This window comes from Sus scrofa, chromosome 14 (assembly GCF_054392235.1).
Source record: "Sus scrofa isolate SSC_HxYL_T2T_F1_AM1 chromosome 14, Sscrofa_HxYL_maternal_Yorkshire_Landrace_v2.0, whole genome shotgun sequence".
Lineage (NCBI taxonomy): Eukaryota > Metazoa > Chordata > Mammalia > Artiodactyla > Suidae > Sus > Sus scrofa.
Genome location: NC_139396.1, coordinates 152,979,614 through 152,998,889, shown reverse-complemented (window position 1 = coordinate 152,998,889; position 19,276 = coordinate 152,979,614). Strand labels below are relative to the sequence as shown.

Sequence of the window (19,276 nt, the reverse complement as noted above, 5' to 3'; positions counted from 1 at the left end):
ACGTATATATATGTATGTATAACTGGGTCACTTTGCTGCACAGCAGAAATTGACAGGACATTATAAATCAACTATAATAAAAACCTTTTAAAACAAGAGAACTCAGCTCTCGAGCCGGTAAGTAGCAAGGCCAGGCTTTGGAAGCCAGGTTTTCTGCCTCTGATAACTAGTCTTTGCTCAGCATTCTATAATTAATACATTGTTTCCCACATTCAAACAACCAGGGAAAGGGTATTGATGATACTTCCTTATAATTGCAACAATATCAAAAGTGATTCAATATCTTAGAAATCTACAACTGGCCTCACAGACAGTGGTGGGAGGGGGTACGTGGTAACTACTGAGCAACAGTGTTCACGCTCTGGGAAGTCTCCACCTGTGTGATCACCACATTTTGGAAAGGGGCCTTTTAAGTAGACCTAAGACACAGCTGGAAGACACTTTCCTTAAAAAAATAATAATAATAATAATCCATCCAAATAAACACAGATTTTTCAAATAACTGGAGATGGAGTTCCCACTGTGGCTTGGCAGTAACAAACCTGCCTACTAACCATGAGGATGCATGTTTGATCCCTGGCCCTGCTCAGTGGGTTAAGGATCTGGCATTTTCATGAGCTGTGGTGTAGATTGGCAGGTGCAGCTCCAATTTGACCCCTAGGCTGGGAACTTTCATATGCCACGGGTGGGTCCCTAAAAAGAAATAAAATAATAACAAAAAAATAACTGGAGATGCCCTATACACTTGCTACAACCAGACTGCCAGAGCTCAAAGCGACACTGAGAATCTGTTTGGGAGCTGTCTTCAGAGTCAGTTCATGAGAAATCCCTTCTCCTCACTGGCCAGTTTCTTCTGACCACACGGGGTAGTAATCAGCATATGATCCTCCTTATCAGCAGTGACCCTGGATGATGTGGCCATGCAAATGCCATGGAGAGCACGTCCTATTGCCATGGAGAGTATTTAGATGACAGGGGCACAGGGCTATGGGCAGCTGGATGAGAGAAGATTCAGAATTGAAGCAGAGAAGAAGAGGGTTTCCCCAGGAGTGACTCAAAAAGGCAACACTCACTTGTGAGTTAACAGTTCCAGCAAATCTGAGAGTTTCCACGAGGGCCTGGGAGGCTCTCACACTGGAATACTTGCCAGGCTTGTTCCAATGCTGCGTCCCTCAAACACTCTTATAGGACAGGCCTGAGAATTTACCTTATGTAATAAGCACCTCAAATGATGCCGATGCTGGTGGCTGAGAAACTGTGTTGGTTTTGACTCACACATTAGGTGCTTAAAGAGCGATGACTGAAGGCCCTGCTTACATGAACCTGAAGGGCAAGGTCAAAGAAGTCCTTGGTGGAGTTCCCGTCGTGGTGCAGTGGTTAACGAATCCGACTAGGAACCATGAGGTTGTGGGTTCGATCCCTGACCTTGCTCACTGGGTTAAGGATCTGGTGTTGCCATGAGCTGTGGTGTAGATCAAAGATGCGGCTCAGATCCCGTGTTGCTGTGGCTGTGGCATAGCTCTGATTCAACCCCTAGCCTGGGAACCTCCATATGCCATGGGAAGCGGCCCCAGAAAAGGCAAAATGACAAAAAGGAAAAAAAAAAAGGGTCCTTGGCTTTTCATTGCCTCTCACTCTGGGCCCCGCAGACCAGGCCCCACCCCCAAATAGGAGAAGGCAGCTCACTGAACAGCGAATAGCACTGCAATGACCCCACCTAGAGTCGAACCTTAAATACGAGAAGACAAGAGAATTGAAGAAAATACTGCAGAACAGTCCCAGATGGCACGGTCTAAGCTTAGGCAGAAATGGAACCCCAGAGGAAATATGATTTGGGAAGATGCTCCCGAGGCTGCTCACAGGAGATGATCCTGAGCACGATGTTGCTGACAAGCAGGGGGTGGGGACACTGTGTGGGAGACACGTGGCTCCAAGCCCAGGAGTGGGGGCTGGAGAAGGCATTAGAGCTGCCCAGCGGCTCCAGGCTCGCTGCTCAGTGATCAAGAGGGTCTCTCTGAGCCCTGCTCGCTGCCCCAGCTCTCCTGCTCAAATTACATCCCCACCCTGGCTGCTTCCTGGGCCAGTGCGAAGCACCCAGGAGGGCTCAGGGCTCCTCATCTCAGGAGCTTCGCAGGTGGGGAATTGCAGCCATCAGACAAGCGCCCCAGCCCCAACCAGGCGGCTACAACAGAAATGTCTGTATGAGGAGTTCCTGTCGTGCCTCAGTGGTTAGCGAACCCGACTAGCATCCATGAGGACACGGGTTTGATCCCTGGCCTTGCTCAGTGGGTTAAGGATATGGTGTTGCTGTGAGCTGTGGTGTAGGTAACAGACACGGCTCAGATCCTGCTTTGCTGTGGCTCTGGCGTAGGCTGGCATCTATAGCTCCGATTAGACCCCTCACCTGGGAACCTCCATGTGCTACAGATGGCACCCTGAAAAAGACAAAAAGGCAAAAAAAAAAGTCTGCACGTGACTTGGGGTGGGGTGGGGGGTGGTCCTTCTCTCCTCCTCTCATCCTAACGGCATTTGGGCTCTGGTCGCAGGTCTTCCTCCTGGAATCGCATCTGGCATATCCTTGGGCAGCGCAGCCCTCAAACAGGACAGACACATAGTTACGTTTATCACCTGTCCCTCTTTTTATCAGTATTTTTCAACTAAAAGTTGGAATTAAGAGATGAGCCCCAGAAACCGACACATTAGGAAAGCAACTTTCCCCCCTGCACAAAAGTACCTCGGAACCGAGTAAGAGAGGAATGAAGACAGAACAAGCACCCCACATTCAGTCCATAAACCAGACTGCGTTAACCCCAGCGCACAGCCCTTCCACGTTCTGACAAAAGCCATTAGAAGCCACGGTCCCACTGCCAGAGCCTGTGAGTGATGGAGATGGACACAGAGATACCGAGGCGGAGCCTGGTAACTTCTACCTTCAAACGTGGACATGCAGGACCCAAGGGGACCAGCAAAAACATGTCCTTAGCTTGTTTACCCTTATGTTAATATTCCCAGGGCTTTTTAACGTTTGAAAATCCTGGGAGTGGCCCCATGGAAAGACAGTGGATGGTCTGTGATTATTAAATGGGACCTGAGAGACATTGAACTTGAGCCACTCGATGCTTCAGGGTGCAGAGGACACACCGCCCCTCTCTGTGTTTGCGTTTTCCGCAGTAGCCATGAGAACAGGGCCGCTGAATGTACATTTGGAGGTTAGACAACAACGGCTGACATATTCTAAAAACTTACTAATGCCAGAGTCTATTCCAGGCACTTCTTGTAAATTAACTCACTCATTCCTCACAGCAACCCTGTGAAGTAGGCTCCTTACTTACTGGATAGAAAAGGAAGGCACAGAGAGGGGAAGCAAGCTGCTAAACGTTACACAGCTAGTAAGTGGTAAAGGGGAGATGTGCGCTCAGACTGTTGAAACCAAGCATCAAGCTCTGTGTTTTTAACCACAGCGTCATAGCCGTTCTCGCGTCAGAAGTAAGAAGCACAAATAAAATGTAATAAATGCCTTGTCTCTGAAGTTGGAAAAGGAAGGAAGTGCTCATTTCCGGGAGCGTGAATAAGTCACAGAAGTGGCAGTGGCAGCTGTCATGGATTAAGCACCTACTGTGTGTTAGAGGCTTTCCTCGCATTGTCTAATCCCAGAACCACTCTGTGGACGGGAAAATCCTCCTTGTACAGAAAACAGAACTGGAACGTAGTGAATGCACAAATGCATGCAGCTAGCGGGACCAGGACACCCCAACTGGGCTGCCATGCTACCTGGGCAGGGGTCTGGAATCACAGAGATCACCTGAGCCCAACAGCCCCATCTTACAGATGGGGAAACGGAGGCTGAGATCATTCCTATAATAAAGACCATCTTGTAAACTGCTAATTAATGGTACCGCACAGTAGCCACAGATCAGGACAGTCTGTATAAATCATTAAGCAAGGGTCTAGGACATGGCTGGATTTGCCTGATGTTCTTCCAGAGGCGAGGAAGCCAGAGCTCTGTGGAGGAAAATGTGGGGAACGGACTCAGATTAAGGACAGCCTGGCTCAAGCCCCAGCTCCAGCATGTATCAGCTCTGCAACCGTGAATATGTCACTTAACCTGTTCACTTTTGGGTCTCAGTGTCCTCTCTCTAAAATGGGTATAATAGTGATGGTTGCAAGGATTGAAATTCATTGAGTTGTTGAATGCTGCTGTGTACTGCACACGAAGTGAAGTGCTGCAAGTCTGTCATTGCATTTGAAGCTCTCCATACCTTGGGGAGGGAGGCAAGTGCTATTGAAGCCCCCCTTTTACAGAGTAGGGCCCTGAGGCACCGAGAGGGGAGGTGATTTTCCCAATGCACTTAGCTAGTCATTAGCAATGCTGGGAGCTGCCCGAGGTGGTCCATTCTGGGGCCCCTCCCAACAGTCATCCACGGGGCCCAGCAGAGCTAGCATCCAGGACATGCTGATGGTTGTTCCCAGAGAAACCTGTGCACACAGGACCCAAGCCAGGATCCTGTGACCAGACCCACGGGAATAGAGCATGGGAAGCTCCAGTTCGTCTGCACCTAGGTCTGGGTGTGGAGGGACAGGGATAAGCCTAGTTGGCCCAGGAACCTCGCCCATGCCCTCCAGGTCCAACATCTCCAATACGGGCAACCAATGAAAACAACATGGGAAGCGCCATTGGTCCCCAGCCATTGCTATGCCCAGGAAGTGGGTAACCCCTGGGTGCTGATGCTGCCGGGGCGCTTCTGGGAATCAGCTGAGCAGGGAGCAGCATGTCTGAAGAGAAGGGCATGAGTGTGCCAAGGACTTTGAACCACCGAAGGGGTCCGAGCCAGAGACCCCGATGTTAGGATGTCAGCCAAGGAACTTGTCACCGGGGTTCACCCACATCAGACAAAACAATGGGCCCAAAGTGCCTTAATTTCCAGCGTCTGACAGGTGGGCGTGCCGCACGGTGCTTCCAACAACTTGGGGTGTGCAGACACCTGGGAAAGGGCCCGCTGCGGGCCAACAATTACAGCCTCGCAGAGCCAAGAGATGAGACTTTTCAAACATGTCTAAAAATTAAACTGTCTCTCACAAGCCAGCTTTGTCTTCTTCCCTTCCCTCTTCCCCTCAAACTGACTTGATTTCTGTCTTCCTGAGAAGCATCCTATCCCAGAAGAGAAAACCCTGTCATCAAATCAACATGGTATCAGTACTACTTGACAGAAATAAACCATGGCTGGAACAAAAAGAGACCGGGGCAAAGGACAGGTCTAGGGTAGATTTTTTTTTTAAGCCAAGGAAAGAAACTGGGGAACACCTTCAATTTCCTCCCTCGGTCTGGCCTGTCCTTTCCAGGTGTTCCTGTGATGCCCACCAGTCTGATGCATGCTGCTGTGTGTGTCCCCCCAGACTGTGCCTTATGCAGCTTGGCACCTCCACTACTTGCCACCAGGCTTGGCTCAAGGAAGGTGCTTCGTGTAAATGCCTGTTGAATTAGGTAATAATTAACTCATCAGAAATCATCTACGATCTGCCTCTATTCCAGCCCCCTTTGCCACCCAGCAGTCTAAACTCCTATTCACGTGGCCCACACAGCCCTGGCATCTGCTGTGTCCGGCCTTTACACCTGCTTCTTTGGTGTGTGACACGCTGCACTCCGCGCCTCTCGAGGAGGCAGCACAGCTGAATGGCTCTGAGAGGGTCTACACCCTGGCAGTTGGCAGCGCTCGGATTCTGGTCTAGTCACTGATGGGGCTGAAACTTGGATAAGTTGTTAAATCTCCTGACAGTTTCATTTTCTCCACTGTAGTTACAGGCTAACAAAAGGGCCAACCTCAAAGGACTCTGAGAGGAGTCGCTGAGATGCTGTTTGTAAAGTGATGAGCACAGCACCTGTACTCCACGATGCTACATCCACGATGACAGCAATGACAAGGACAATGATGATAATGATGATGATGAAGGTCCCTAAAAAGGGACCTGAGCCTCTCCTCTGGCCCTTTCCAGATTCTCTTTTGCTTTAGAGAGGTATGGCCCCCAGGAACCTACAGGGGTCAAGTACCCACCCATCACCTGAAGTTCCTATGGCTTCCCTCATCCTGGAAGCATTCTCTGCATGCACAAAGATGCAACTACTGCAGACCACAACAAAGAGAGTACTAAAAAGCAATACCCAACACAGACAGGCTTCCCGCACCGAAAAGTAGGTGCGGGAGCATCTCTTTCAAAGATGCTCTGCTGAACTCAGCATGTTCAGAAAGGAAGCATGCCCTCTTTTGAATAAAGGAGCAGCTGATGGCTTGGGGACATCCAGGAGATGTTACGTCAAGACCCAGTAGGTGAGAAAAGAGTTCTCAGCCTGGCTCTCTGGTCAACAGGAACCCAGAGTCCTCAAGAGAAACAAGCTCTTGGACCAAAGGGCCCAACCACACCCCAAGTTTCCTGTTGACAGATCAAGTCACCTCAGCTGCTGGTGCCAAGGACAGAGAAGCAGCCAATCAGGGGCTTCCTGGTGACGTCACTACCATTAGACTCCTCACTTAATTCCCTAACATGCTGGTATGATTTTTGTGCCATTTAACCAAGTAGCTCCTTTAAAACACACACAAACATACACACAGGCACAGCTCCAGAAACACTAATTTCCCAGATAAAGAAACATCTGGGTTAAAAGAAGCTGCCTTCAAACAAGTTACCAAGATTTGGGTTAGAAAGTTACCAAGTTTGCCTTTAGATTCAAATATCCCAACCCAGAGAGAGGAGACCCCAGGACTGAGTTTATGCATTAAAAAAGGAAATTTGAGCTTTCTAAGGAAATCAAGCTATTTGTTAAAAACAGTGAAAATATATTGTAATTATAGATTCTGCTCTAAACACCAGAAGGTTTGAAAGGGTCAAATGCAGACAAATGATACCTTGTATTAAACTCTTAATAAAACTCAGGAGAACAAATCTAATTTATGTGGTGACAAAGCATTTTTCATCTCGTGTTCCGCGTATTCTAAACGTATCCACTGCTTGCCTTGTGTCGTTGTGGAATCGCACTAAATCTTGTGACCCAATGAATGAAATTCATCAACTACTATTAACAAAACCAAAGGTTGAACTTATTTCATTAGGAGATTAGAGGGTATGAATCAGTGTTTGGGGCTGAATACCCTTCTATTCTCTGAGAATCACAGCCCTGAATAACTCCTTTGCTGCCTCCTTCCCTCCACTGCCAACATGCAAATGTGCTCCATCCTGTTTGTGTCTGCAGCCAGAATATTTGTGGCATTTGTATCTAGACTTCCAAACAATCCATTGTTCATAAATCTAGGACACAGCCACAAGTTTCTCACAACACCCTACATGAACATTCATCTCTAAATTGTGTCTCACGGCACATGAAATGTGAAATCTTTGAAGAATGGGCATAAGTGATAAAGAGATGCTCCCCCTGTTAAAACCATGGAGTGAACTAGTTAGAAACACATTAGTTACTTTATTCCTAGGGTTTATGGAAGATTTGAGTTAGAGCAGAAGTGGGAAAAAAAATTTTAAAAACCTAATTTTCAGACTCAAACTGAGTATTAAATGCTCAAGTAAGACATGCCCTGGAGTTCCCATCGTGGCTCAGTGGTTAATGAACCCAACTAGCATCCAAGAGGACATGGGTTTGAGCCCTGGCCTCACTCAGTGGGTTAAGGATCTGCCATTGCCATGAGCTGTGGTGCAGGTCACAGACATGGCTCGGATCCAGCATTGCTATGGCTGTGGTGTAGGCCAGTGACTAAAGCTCTGATTTGACCCCTAGCCTGGGAACTTCCATATGCCAAGGGTGCACCCCTAAAAAGACAAAACAAAGAAATGCCACATTTTGTAATTTCCCCGATATTTACAAAAATCCAGTTCACTTCCCGGCAGAAAAATAATTACTCAAAAGCAATTAAAATAATACATTAATGCACATGTAGTTTTCTGGGCCCTTTGGGATGTTTGCAGACACAACAATCTTTCCCATCATCACCGATGAACAAGATTTACTCCGCAAGATCAGAGGGGTTTCTTTCAAAATGCAAAAATATTCTGTACATGCTCTATGAAAGCTCTGGACCCCGTCACTTCAGCTCCCAGAGGCAGGAGACACAATGTCTGGTCAATAGGAAGACACTTGGAGCCACAAGGTTGCCCACACCCAGAAACTACATCATTGGAGTTCCTGCCATGGCTCAGAGGACACGAACCCGACTAGTATCCATGAGGATGCCGGTTCAATCCCTGGCCTTGCTCAGTGGCTTAAGGACCTGGGGTTGCCATGAGCTGTGGTGTTAAGTCCCAGATGTGGCTGGGATTCCACGTTGCTGGAGCTGTGGCTGGCAGCTATAGCTCAGATTTGACCCCTAGCCTGGGAAATTCCATATGCTGCAAGTAAGGCCCTATAAAGACAAAAAAAAAAAAATCTGTATTATTGTTCTGTAATGAGAGAGAGCTTCAACCTTTTTTCTGCTACAGGAAGGCCTGGTGGCAGTTCTCTAGGAGTCAGTGAGCATCAGCAAGGCGTCCTGGACACTCAGCTCCTGACTACAGAGCAACCTCCTGGCTGAGAGGGGGGCCCAGGCCTGGCTGCGTCAATGTGAATCCTGGCTCTGTGGCTCCCTAGCTGTGTGGCTTTGGGCAAGTCCCTTCACCTCTCTGGAATGCAGTTCTGCCCCTGCAAAATCTGGGCAAAGAGACATCCTCCTCACTAGGCTATCGGGTAGGACTAAATGAGAGCATCTTTTCTTAAGCGCATCTTTTCTTAAGCTCTCATCGAAGGGCTCAGCACGCAGAAGGTGAAGTATAAAAGGCTGTAATTGTCATGGAGCAAAGTCAAAAGGTAAAAACGGTCCCAGTATATCCACTAGCTATTTGGGCGGTCCCCCATTTACCCAGGAGCAGAGACTCCATCTAAAAGTTGAGTCACACACAGTGGCCTCGTCATTGGTCAACCCAACCATCAAAACCCAAAGAAGTGGTTGACACAACCATCTATGGTGCCTAAGCTGGGTTAAGTCGAGGCTGATTTTAAAAGCAGATTGGGCAGGAAAGTCTGTTCACCCATTGCTTATTTTACTCTAAGTATTTGGAAACTCCTTGGCAGAGCTCAGCCAAGCAGGTCCCTTCTTTTCCAACGTGTCAGGCGATGACTTCTCACGTGACCAAGCGACACCCATCTTGATCTGGAACTGAATTTTAATCTGAAGGGCCGCTCTGTTTTGGGGGGCTGCTCACCCTCATCAGCCCAGGGTTGGAAAAGCAGCAATGAAAACCCATTTGCTTCCGACTTGAGAGAGTGGTCAAACTAGCCATGAAATCAGGGTACTTACAAACATGAGGCGGGTAGGTATGTTGTCTGACTGCACCAAAGGGTTTTTATAGAGCCAGATCTCTTCCGGCTGGATGACTCGCTGGAATGGATCCAAAAACTCTGTGAAACTGAAACACAACAAAGAAAGAGGCATGAGGGCTGAGCCCTGGAGAAAGTGGATCCAGCACGCGCTCTGGGGAACTGTTCCACCCTCTGGGGAAGGGGAGGGGAGGCCTGGCTGCCTGGCTGCCCGGCGGATGGTTGTCGGCCAGTTCCAACCAGGGAAAGAGGGGAAGAATGACTGAGACTCTAGAACCTTCTGTGGCCACCTGCCCTCTAGAACCAATTCTGGGCTTACGTGAACAGCTGGGGGGCTGGCATAGGGAGACCCTAAGAACTTGGGGCTCCCAGGCGAACTGAGAGTTGAAGTCCAGAATGATGGCTCGGACTGGGCAAGGCAAGGCCAGCAGCACAGTCTCGGGAAGGAAATGGACTTGAGCTGGAGCAGAGGGAGCGGCGGGCAGGGTGAGAGCAAGAACCACAGCGCTCATCCCTTTGTGTTGCCCCCGACGCTGCCCTGCCACCTTCGCCACCGCCAGGGGGCAGAGTGAGAAAGAGACGCTTCCAGAAGACAGAAGGTTGGGACAGGAGGGAAAGGCAGAAAGGAAAGAAGGAAGGAAAGAGGGCGATAAGGTGCCTTCGGGGCTTTTGCCAAGAAACCAAATGGCTCTAAGCCTCCGCCTCCACCCGCCGGCCCCTCTCACACTCTGGGGACCCATGACACCCCGGAGGATGAAAAGAATCACCACCAAGGGAAACAGCCGGGGGAAGAGCAGACAGACTGCAGGGACCGTTCGGTTGCTCAGCTCTCGGCCATCCGGCCACCGTCCAGCTCTCCACCTGGTGACTTCAGCTCAGCATGGCTGGGGATGTGGCTGGAAAGAACACAGGGGCCGGGTGACTTGGGGGTTGGGCACCAGGCTAAGGAGCTTGGCTTTTGAACCAATGAGGAATTCCGCAGAGGTGCATGGAAGGAAAGCTTCAATTCGAGATGGTGGTGAGGACGAGGAATTGGAGAACAGGGCAGGGAAGGCAGAGACAGTGAGGAAGGTGCGACAGCTGGCCCTGCGACCAACGCCCGCAGGGAGACGAAAGGGTGAAACTGTGGACAAGCCCCTGAGCCGTGTGTTTTATTTTATTTTATTTTATTTTATTTTCCCACTGTACAGCAAGGGGGTCAGTTTATCCTTAGATGTATACATTGCAATTACAGTTTTTTCCCCCACCCTTTCTTCTGTTGCAACATGAGTATCTAGACATAGTTCTCAATGCTATTCAGCAGGATCTCCTTGTAAACCTATTCTAAACTGTGTCTGGGCCGTGTGTTTTAAAGTAAACAGCTTTTTCCTTTAGCCTCCCAGGCCTCCCCTCCCTCTCAAAAGGCTGACTCCGAGAGTTAATGATTTAGAAACATTGCTACAACTAAAAACAAGTTAAAACAGTCTCCATGAGGGCATCCCTGCCTTGGCCACTAACTTACTCTGACTTTCCACACATGATTTCTTCCTCATTTAATTGCTTTCTCTTACTAATGGTTACTTTGTAGTTAGAGTTATATTGAACCTGGCCGTTTTCTTTCCCTTTGAAACACCCCCTAACACCCCTTCCTTTTTGTGAGCTGTCTTCCCTGCAGAGAGAAGGTCCCAAGCTGCAAAGACCACCAGAAACCATCCCTGGACCACCTGCCTCCAGCCTTGAGGACTGGGAAATGATCTATGGAGGGAGAAGAATCCAGGCACCCTAAGCCTTATCAACAGCCCCCCCCCCTTTTTCAAGCTAAACCTTCAAAACCCCTTGCCATCCCCTCTCCAGGGAGGACACAGTTTGGAGTGTGTTAGCATGCTGTGGTCTCCTTTGCCTGCCAAAGCAATAAAGGTATTTTTTTTTTTCCTTTTTAGGGCCACACCTGAGGCATATGGAAGTTCCCAGGCTAAGGGTTGAATCGGAGCTGTAGCCACCGGCCTACACCACAGCCACAGCAATGCAGGATCCGAGCAGTGTCTGCAACCTACACTGCAGCTCATGGCAATGCCAGATCCTTAACCCACGAAGCGAGGCCAAGGGTCGAACCCACATCTTCATGGATACTAATTGGGTTCTTAACCCACTGAGCCAAAACAGGAACTCCAATAAAACTGTTCTTTCTGTTTCCCCCAAAACTCTGTCTCCCAGACTTAACTGGTGTCCGTGTACAGAGGCCGGGTACAGCTACAAGGGCAGAACAAAGAACAGGCACGCAGGAGGTGGGGAGGGGTCAAAACGGATTCCAAGGGCCCCGGCTTGGGCGTCGAGGAAGAGGGGTACCATGGCCAAGATGAGGAGGGGAACTGGGGGAGGGGCCTTGAGGTCAGCTCTCATCTCATCCAGGTGACCAAAGGTCCCAGTTTGCCCAGGACTCAGCTGGTTTTAGCACCGAAAGCCCTGCGTCCCAGGAAACCCCGCAGTCTTAGGACAAACCTCGATGGAGGGTCAGCCTAAACCATCCCAGCCCCCAGACAGAATTAAGGGTCTCACTGCCCCGGTTTCTAGCCTCGACTTGGGCCTCTGTATGGTCACAATCTGTTTGCAGGTCCAGCTACAGTGGGAGGGTGTAGAGGGTGGGGGCCCCTCCAGGGTTGTGTCCTCAGAGCCCAGCAGGACAGGCCTCCGGTGACTGCAGAATCTGATGTCTGTTCAGGACTGGGAACAGCTTCCACAGAAAATGTCCTCAGATCAGCCTCCCACTGAAATCTACCCTCTGTCTAAAAGAGACCTGAAAGTCAACCTGTCTCTATTCATGTTGCTCCCTCTGTCTCTCTCCTTTCCTGTTACCCCCCCTTCCCTCCTCCCTCAACTGAGATTTTAAGTCCTCAAATGCTGTCCCTTATGACAATTTCAAGAAAAAAAAATTTGACGCCAGCCCCAGACTGTTCTCAACATTGCGTGGGGCCCTCACACCTAGCACGTGAGGGTTGCTTGTAAAATGTTTGTTGCACGACTTAATGAGCCAACTCTTCACCATTCCTGAACCCAGAACATTTCTACTGCAGCATCTTATTGTAAAAGGGCACTGAGATCCCTCCCTGATGGGCAAGCTAACTTCTGCTAAGCCCTCCAAGCCGCCTCCAAATGAGGCACAGGGGAGACTGCTGTCTGGGTGCCAAGAAAACTGCTCTTGCCCCAGCTCTGCCATGAAGCTGCTCTAGGGTCTCGAAACAAGTCACTTCTCCTCACTGGGCCTCGGTGTCCTCACCTGCCACGTGGGAGGTTGGACTAGGTCAGAGATGACAAACGGAGGTGGTTTGGAAGCATCTGGAGACACCCCACCCCAGACCTACGGTTTTGGTGTGGGCAGGGCCTGGCAGGTGGATTTTAAAACATCCCCCAGGTGATCCTGAAGGGCCCAGCACTAAACCAGATGATTCTTCAGGGTCCTGAACCCTTGTCCCCAAGGAGAGGAGACCTGGAGATTGAAGTCTCCACCTTAACAATCCTCCTGTCTGCTGCAGGACAGACTCTGGTGTCAGGCCCATTGGGGTTCATAATCCCAGCTCCAGCTGTGATTAGTGAGTTTCTTAATATCTTAATATCTCAGAGCCTCAATCGGCCCATCTGTAAAATGGGCACACCTTATAGAGTGGGAATAAAAATTAAATGAAAGAATATAAAATATTTAACAAAGAATGAACAGAAACTTAGTACTTCATCACCCTTATCATTTGGCCTCCTGCAAGTTTTACTAGACAGTTTTCAGACTTTTTTTTTTTTTTTTTTTTAATTTTGGGGATGACCTACTCACTGCTCCTGGGTGTTTTTTAAACATTTTAAACACAACTAAGTAAAACAAATTTGGTTTGAAAGGTGTTTGTAAGATATGAATGACCTACTTTTGAAAACCAAACCTTTCGGAATACTCCAGTTGCTATGACTACATAACAAACTGCTCCCAAACATAGAGTCTTAAGCCCATCATTCATTTTGTTTTGATCAGGAAATTGAGAAGGGTCCAGCTAGGCAGAGCTCACTCAGAATCTCTCGTGTGGTCACAGCAGGCAGTCATCAGCTGGGGCTGTGTCCCCTGAAGGCTTGACGAGGCTGGACATCAGGGTGGCTGCTCGAGTGGCCGCCATGGGTGCCTGGCTGGAGCTGCCACCTGAGCACCTCACGTATCTCTCCAGCACTGCAGTCTCAGCAAGGTCAGAATTCTTCATGGCTGCTGGCTTCCTCCACCATGGGGGTCCCCAGAGAACCAGGTGGAAGTTGAGTGGCTTTTCTGACCCAGCCTCAGAAGTCTTGTGATGTCACTGGGTTATCAGTCACCAAGTCAGCCCAGAGTCAGGAGAAGGGAACTGACCCCACTTCTCGGCGGGGATGTGGCAAAGCCCCGTTGCGGAAAAGCAGGGGAGGTGAGAGATGGGGCGGCAGCCTCCTTTCAAATACAATCTGCTGCCCACCGGCTGTCATCACTATGATGGTCCTGCAGCCCCCACACTCGCAGACCCCAGAACCAGGATCCCCAGTTCCTCCCTGGCCCACCACTGAGCCCTGTGCTTCCTCGCCCACTTTATTTCCCAGGAGTTACTATCCTCACGGCAGTGTTTGAAAGTCTCGTGCGCCCAGCCCTTTGCAGAGTTCCTCACCCCACCTGGAGTGGCTGCAGCCTGAACACATCTGTCAGGCAAATGACATCCTCTGGGAGCAGCAGCACCAAGAAGATAGATGTCCCTTCTCCAGCCATGCACCTGCCACCGGCGCCTGCCTCTCAGAATCCAGACAGCAAGGCAGCTATGCAGAGGACATGAGTCTCAAAATGCAAACGGGAGCAGAGGTGGGCATGTGGTGGAATGGAAAGCTCTGGAAGCATGAAAGAGAGGGCATGCCAGGCCTTGAAACATCCTTCCACGAGCTCTTTGTAAAGTGGTTTGCAAACCACTAAATGGATACCTGCTTCTAGGTAAGTTGAGACAGGGCACCAGCTGCCAGCTCAGCAGGGCTCACTATACACTGAGGGTGCCCTAGCAGCATGCACGATCAGGGCTTCCAAGTGTTAATGTGCCCAGAACCCACTTGGGGGTCTTGTGACTGCAGATACATCAGGTCCAGGGACAGGAACGAGGACTAGCCTCTCCAGCAAGCCTCTCAGTGATGCTGAAGCTGCTCAGCTGTGGACCAAACCTGGAGCCACAAGAGGCCAAACCATCAGCATCACCCAGGAGGGAGCTTGTTAAAAATGCAGACTCTTGGGCCCCAGTCCAGATACACTAAATCAGATGATTTTTTTTTCTTTTTTAGGGCCACATCCTGGCATTTGGAGGTTCCCAGGCTAGGGGTCGAATCTGAGCTGTAGCTGCCAGCTTACACCACAGCCACAGCAATGTGGAATCCGAGCTGTGTGTGCAATCTACACTACAGCTCACAGCAATGCCGGATCCTTAACCCACTAAGTGAGGCCAGGGATTGAACCCACATCCTCATGGATGCGAGGCAGGATCGTTAACTGCTGAGCCACAATGGGAACTTCTAGATGATTCATTTTTAACAAGATTGGTGAGAGAGAGCACTAAGTTAGAGACACAGCGCACTTGGGAGTGGCAGGGGGAGGTTGTGGGAAACCAGTTCTTCCCAACTGCGGCCACTGAAGAACCAAGGTGGCCTGACTCTCCCTCCACCTGCACTATGACTTTTCTTCAGACTTCATTTACCAAAAGGTGTTTAGTTTAGCAGAAACGTCATGCCACTGCTGGACTATGAAATCACCATTCCCTCTATAAACAGCTGGTAAACATTATAATAAATACAATGAAAACCTAGGCATGCTGTTAAATTCTACATTGAGGCTTTGGCCTCTGGGTGGAGACCTGCCTTCCCTGGAGGGTCAAGAGGACCTTCCTATGCACGATGGGGGATGGAAAGAGAGGGGGCAGCAGCAAAGCTGCTCATCTGTGGACCAAACCTCTCCGTGGTGCAAAGCCACGGGGGTCGCTTACCTTGCAAAGCTCCAACAGGTATCCCCAGCACCACGTGTGTCACAGGAGAGGCAGAACAAAAGATGAAAAATAAAAATGACAACTCAAAAGCACAATGATCGGATGCTCTCTGCCATAGAAGAAAATAGCCCCACTGGTTGTAACAACTCCTGCCAGCATCATCAGCATATCCCAGGATAAGCACCAGTATAAAGACCAATGTCCTTGAGTTTTCAAGAAAAGGCTGAAGAAAGTGTAGCAACTGTTTGACCACTAGCAAGTGCGTAAAACCATTTAGCTTCCTTTTATTTCCAATAAATACAATGCAGAGAAGAACATCTCGATGCCCAGAAAAGGTCCGACAGATCCACCAATACAGAGCTCCTCATGCTCCAAGGCTGAAAATCAAAACTGTCCTCACGGTGAGTGGCATTTCCCCATCATTGCAGAGACGTGTAAAGAAAAGGAGATTTTAGGAGGTCCCGTCATGGCGCAGTGGTTAACGAATCCAACTAGGAACCATGAGGTTGCGGGTTCGCTCCCTGGCCTTGCTCAGTGGGTTAACGATCCGGCGTTGCCGTGAGCTGTGGTGTAGGTCGCAGACGTGGCTCGGATCCTGCATTGCTGTGGCTCTGGCATAGGCCGGCGGCTACAGCTCCGATTCGACCCCTAGCCTGGGAACCTCCATATGCTGCGGGAGCGGCCCAAGAAATAGCAAAAAGACAAAAAAAATAAAGGAGATTTGGTGTCACGATCGCTATGCCAATTATGTGGCTGACTGCCCCCAGTTATCCATTCCATCTCATGATCGGCTTAGAAGTGGTGGAGACTTCGTCAGGCTTGGTGACCAAAAGGAAAGGAAAGGAACGGCACTATGTGAGAAAGAGACGTGAAAATAAAACAGATCAGAAAGGATGTACTCATCGTTTCAAAGAAAAAATCCTACTTCAAGAGAACGCAAAGATGTGAAAGCAGTGCTTTCTCCACTGCCATTGATAAATTCTATTCCGCAGCCAGGGCCAGTCCGGCCTCAAATGAAATGACTTCTGCCTCCATCAGATGCATTCAAAATGCGTTCATTCACAGACTCTTTTTTTTTTTTTTTGAGACCACACCCACGCCACGTGGAAGGTCCCAGGAGACGTAGCTGCCAGCCTACAGCAACACCACATCCAAGCCATGTCTTTGACCTACACCACAATTCATGGCAACACTGAATCCTTAGCCCTTTGAGCAAGGCCAGGGATTGAACCCAAATCCTCATGGACACCAGTTGGGTTCATTATTGCTGAGCCACGACGGGAACTCCAGGATTCACTGAATCTAAACTATTGTCGGTAACATCACCGCACTTAACAGGGATTCAAAACTAAAATATCTAAACTGCATAGGTCAACCTGTTTTGATGTGAAAAGCATGAAGTTACTACTAAAGGAAACAGATAATTTTCTTTCATGAAAATGGTAACCGTCCAAAGTCATGTAACTTGCGGTGAGATTTTGATCTAAGACATGCTCCTTCTATTTCTTTGCTGTTTGAATTGGACAATGGTTTTTTTGTTTTGTTTTCTCTTTTGTCTTTTTAGGGCCGCATGCGCAGCATATGGAGGTTCCCAGGCTAGGGGTCTAATTGGAGCTGTAGCTGCTGGCCTATACCAGAGCCACAGCAATGCCAGATCTGAGCCATGTCTGTGACCTATACCACAGCTCACGGCAATGCCAGATCCTTAACCCACTGAGTGAGGCCAGGGATTGAACCCACAACCTCATAGTTCCTAGTCTGATTTGTTTCCACTGCGCCAAGATGGGAACTCCCTGAATTGGACAATGGTTTTAATCTAACTTAATTTCTCCCTGGCAAAGCTGGAACAGTGTTACTTGTTTTCTTCTTGATTTTCTGATGATACAGTTTGAAGAGTTTGGAAAACATACACTATGAAAACTCAGACATTCTCATAACTTAATATTGAGAAATTCTCTTTAATTCATGAGCAGTTCATGCGTAGTAGAGACCCTTAATCCTCTGTAGACCAGATTCTTACCTACATTTCACACACACACACACACACACACACACACCCCAAGTCAGAACTTAAGTGAGCAGAACGCTAGCAAAAGCAAGCAATTTTTAAAATATAAGGAGAATCCACCAAAAGCATCTGAAATAGCAAAGAGGCAGAAGGTGATCTGAAACATGGAGTGAAAAGCAGGTAGAAAAGCTAAAGGAGAAGCGAAGCCAAAGTCAAGCAGAGAAAAACATCTTAGGATTTCCCTTTTCCCTCCAGTAGGCGGCTGGTCACTCCTTCACGCAAATTTACGAACACACGGTCTGTCCCTTCTTTGGTCATCCGAACCTTCACCCAGGAGCAGAGGATGCAATTCCAGTGGCACAGACTGCCCCATGGGCGGGGGGGGGGGGGGGCTCTTCAGGCCCAGCCTGGCATCAAATAAAATCAATACCTTGCCCCTTGGAGGATCCCCAAACCAGAGCCAGCTAGGTTAGCATTTAGAGTGGTGACTGGTACACATCACACTCACACACACATGTACACACACACTCTCCTGAGGGCTAGTTCTGTTTGCATAGCTCAGCATGACCTCACGCAGCCTAAGAGCCTATCTGCTTACATAGGAAGGAGTGCAGTAAGGAACAGTGTCCCTTTGCCTATTGTTTATTCATTCAACAAACATTTACTCAGTGCCTGTGATATACCAGGTATTGTCCTATGAACCCTGGTGTATAAACCACATACTCCTGTGAGGATTACAGTAAAGGAGGCTAAGTGCCAACTGACTGGGGACTGAGACGTCAAGGCCTTTAGTTGTAAGTCAGCACTCGGACTACACGGGGGCTCGCCACTCCACTCTCCTTTGGGGTGCCTCACTAGTCGGACACATGAGATGGCCTCCAACCTGGAGCTACCTGTGGAGACCATGGCCATCTAGGCATGTGCCAGGGGGTGTATCTACACTGTCCACATTGTGAATGTGGCAAGCGATTCAGCCCAAAGCTGGGGACCCAGAGGACTGGTCAATTTTTTCTAAGTTTTATTGAAGTACAGTTGATTTACAATGTTGTGATAATTTCTCCTCTGCCACAAAGGGATTCCTACATAGACACACATCCATTCTCTTTCGGAATACTTTCCCATGCAGGAAAGGTCAATCTTGACATCACACTATCAGGAATAGAAAGTTCTGGAACAAGGGACTGTGACGTCACTGTCCCTTGGGCCTCTTCTGACTCAAGGTGAAGTTCTCAAGGCCCAGAATCTTCCCATCATCCTCTAAAAGATTCCAGAGATTTGTCAGTGACCTTTAACTCATGTACCTTGATAATATGCTTTTTGCAAGACAGGTTAACATTTCAGTGACATACTAGACTCAGATTTCTGCAGCTTTCTCCCAACCAAAAATAACTTAAGATTATATGGAAAGGAGTTCCCATTGCAGCTCAGCAGGTTAAGAACCCGACATATGTCTGTGAGGATGCGGGTTCAATCCCTGGCCTCGTGCAGTGGGTTAAGGATCTGGGGTTGCCACAAGCTGCAGCGGAGGTTGCAGATGTGGCTCAGATCCCACATCGTTGTGGCTGTGGTGAAGGCCGGCAGCTGCAGCTCCGACTCAACCCCTAGCCTGAGAACCTCCATATGCTGCAGGTGCAGCCATTACACAAATATACACACACATACACACACACACACACGGAAATATAAACTTAATCAGACATTTAAGCGTGGTTCAGATCTCTGATTTGACATTTGCCAACTGGGTGACTTGAAAAAAAGCCACTTACCCTAAGATTTCAGATGTCCCTCCTGGCCCCTGAGGGTGGCTGTCCCTCCCAGGGCAGTAATAATCCTGCTGTCATTAGCAGTAACAAATCTTAGGATCTGGTCAAGAACCCGGACAAAAAGGGGCCCAATCAAGGGTGGCTGGTGTCCTTACAAATGTGGACA

The 19,276-nt window shown here is 48.9% G+C and overlaps 1 protein-coding gene across 17 annotated transcripts in view; it reads right to left on the bottom strand.

Annotated features, from left to right (window-relative positions):
- Positions 1 to 19,276, bottom strand: part of PLPP4 (phospholipid phosphatase 4) — a 542,787-nt gene that overhangs the window by 278,204 nt on the left and 245,307 nt on the right. For 15 of the 17 annotated variants that reach the window (XR_014827038.1, XM_084995727.1, XM_084995734.1 and 12 more), the window contains one exon: positions 9,333 to 9,441. Coding sequence is in view for 11 of the 17 variants with exons in the window: in XM_084995735.1 (XP_084851861.1) it covers positions 9,333 to 9,441 (109 nt within the window). In the remaining 6 variants the exon portion in view is untranslated. Of the gene's footprint in view, positions 1 to 9,332; positions 9,442 to 10,122; positions 10,249 to 15,339; positions 17,657 to 19,276 lie in introns of those variants that run through there. The other 2 variants (XM_084995736.1, XR_014827039.1) reach the window with 2 other exon arrangements.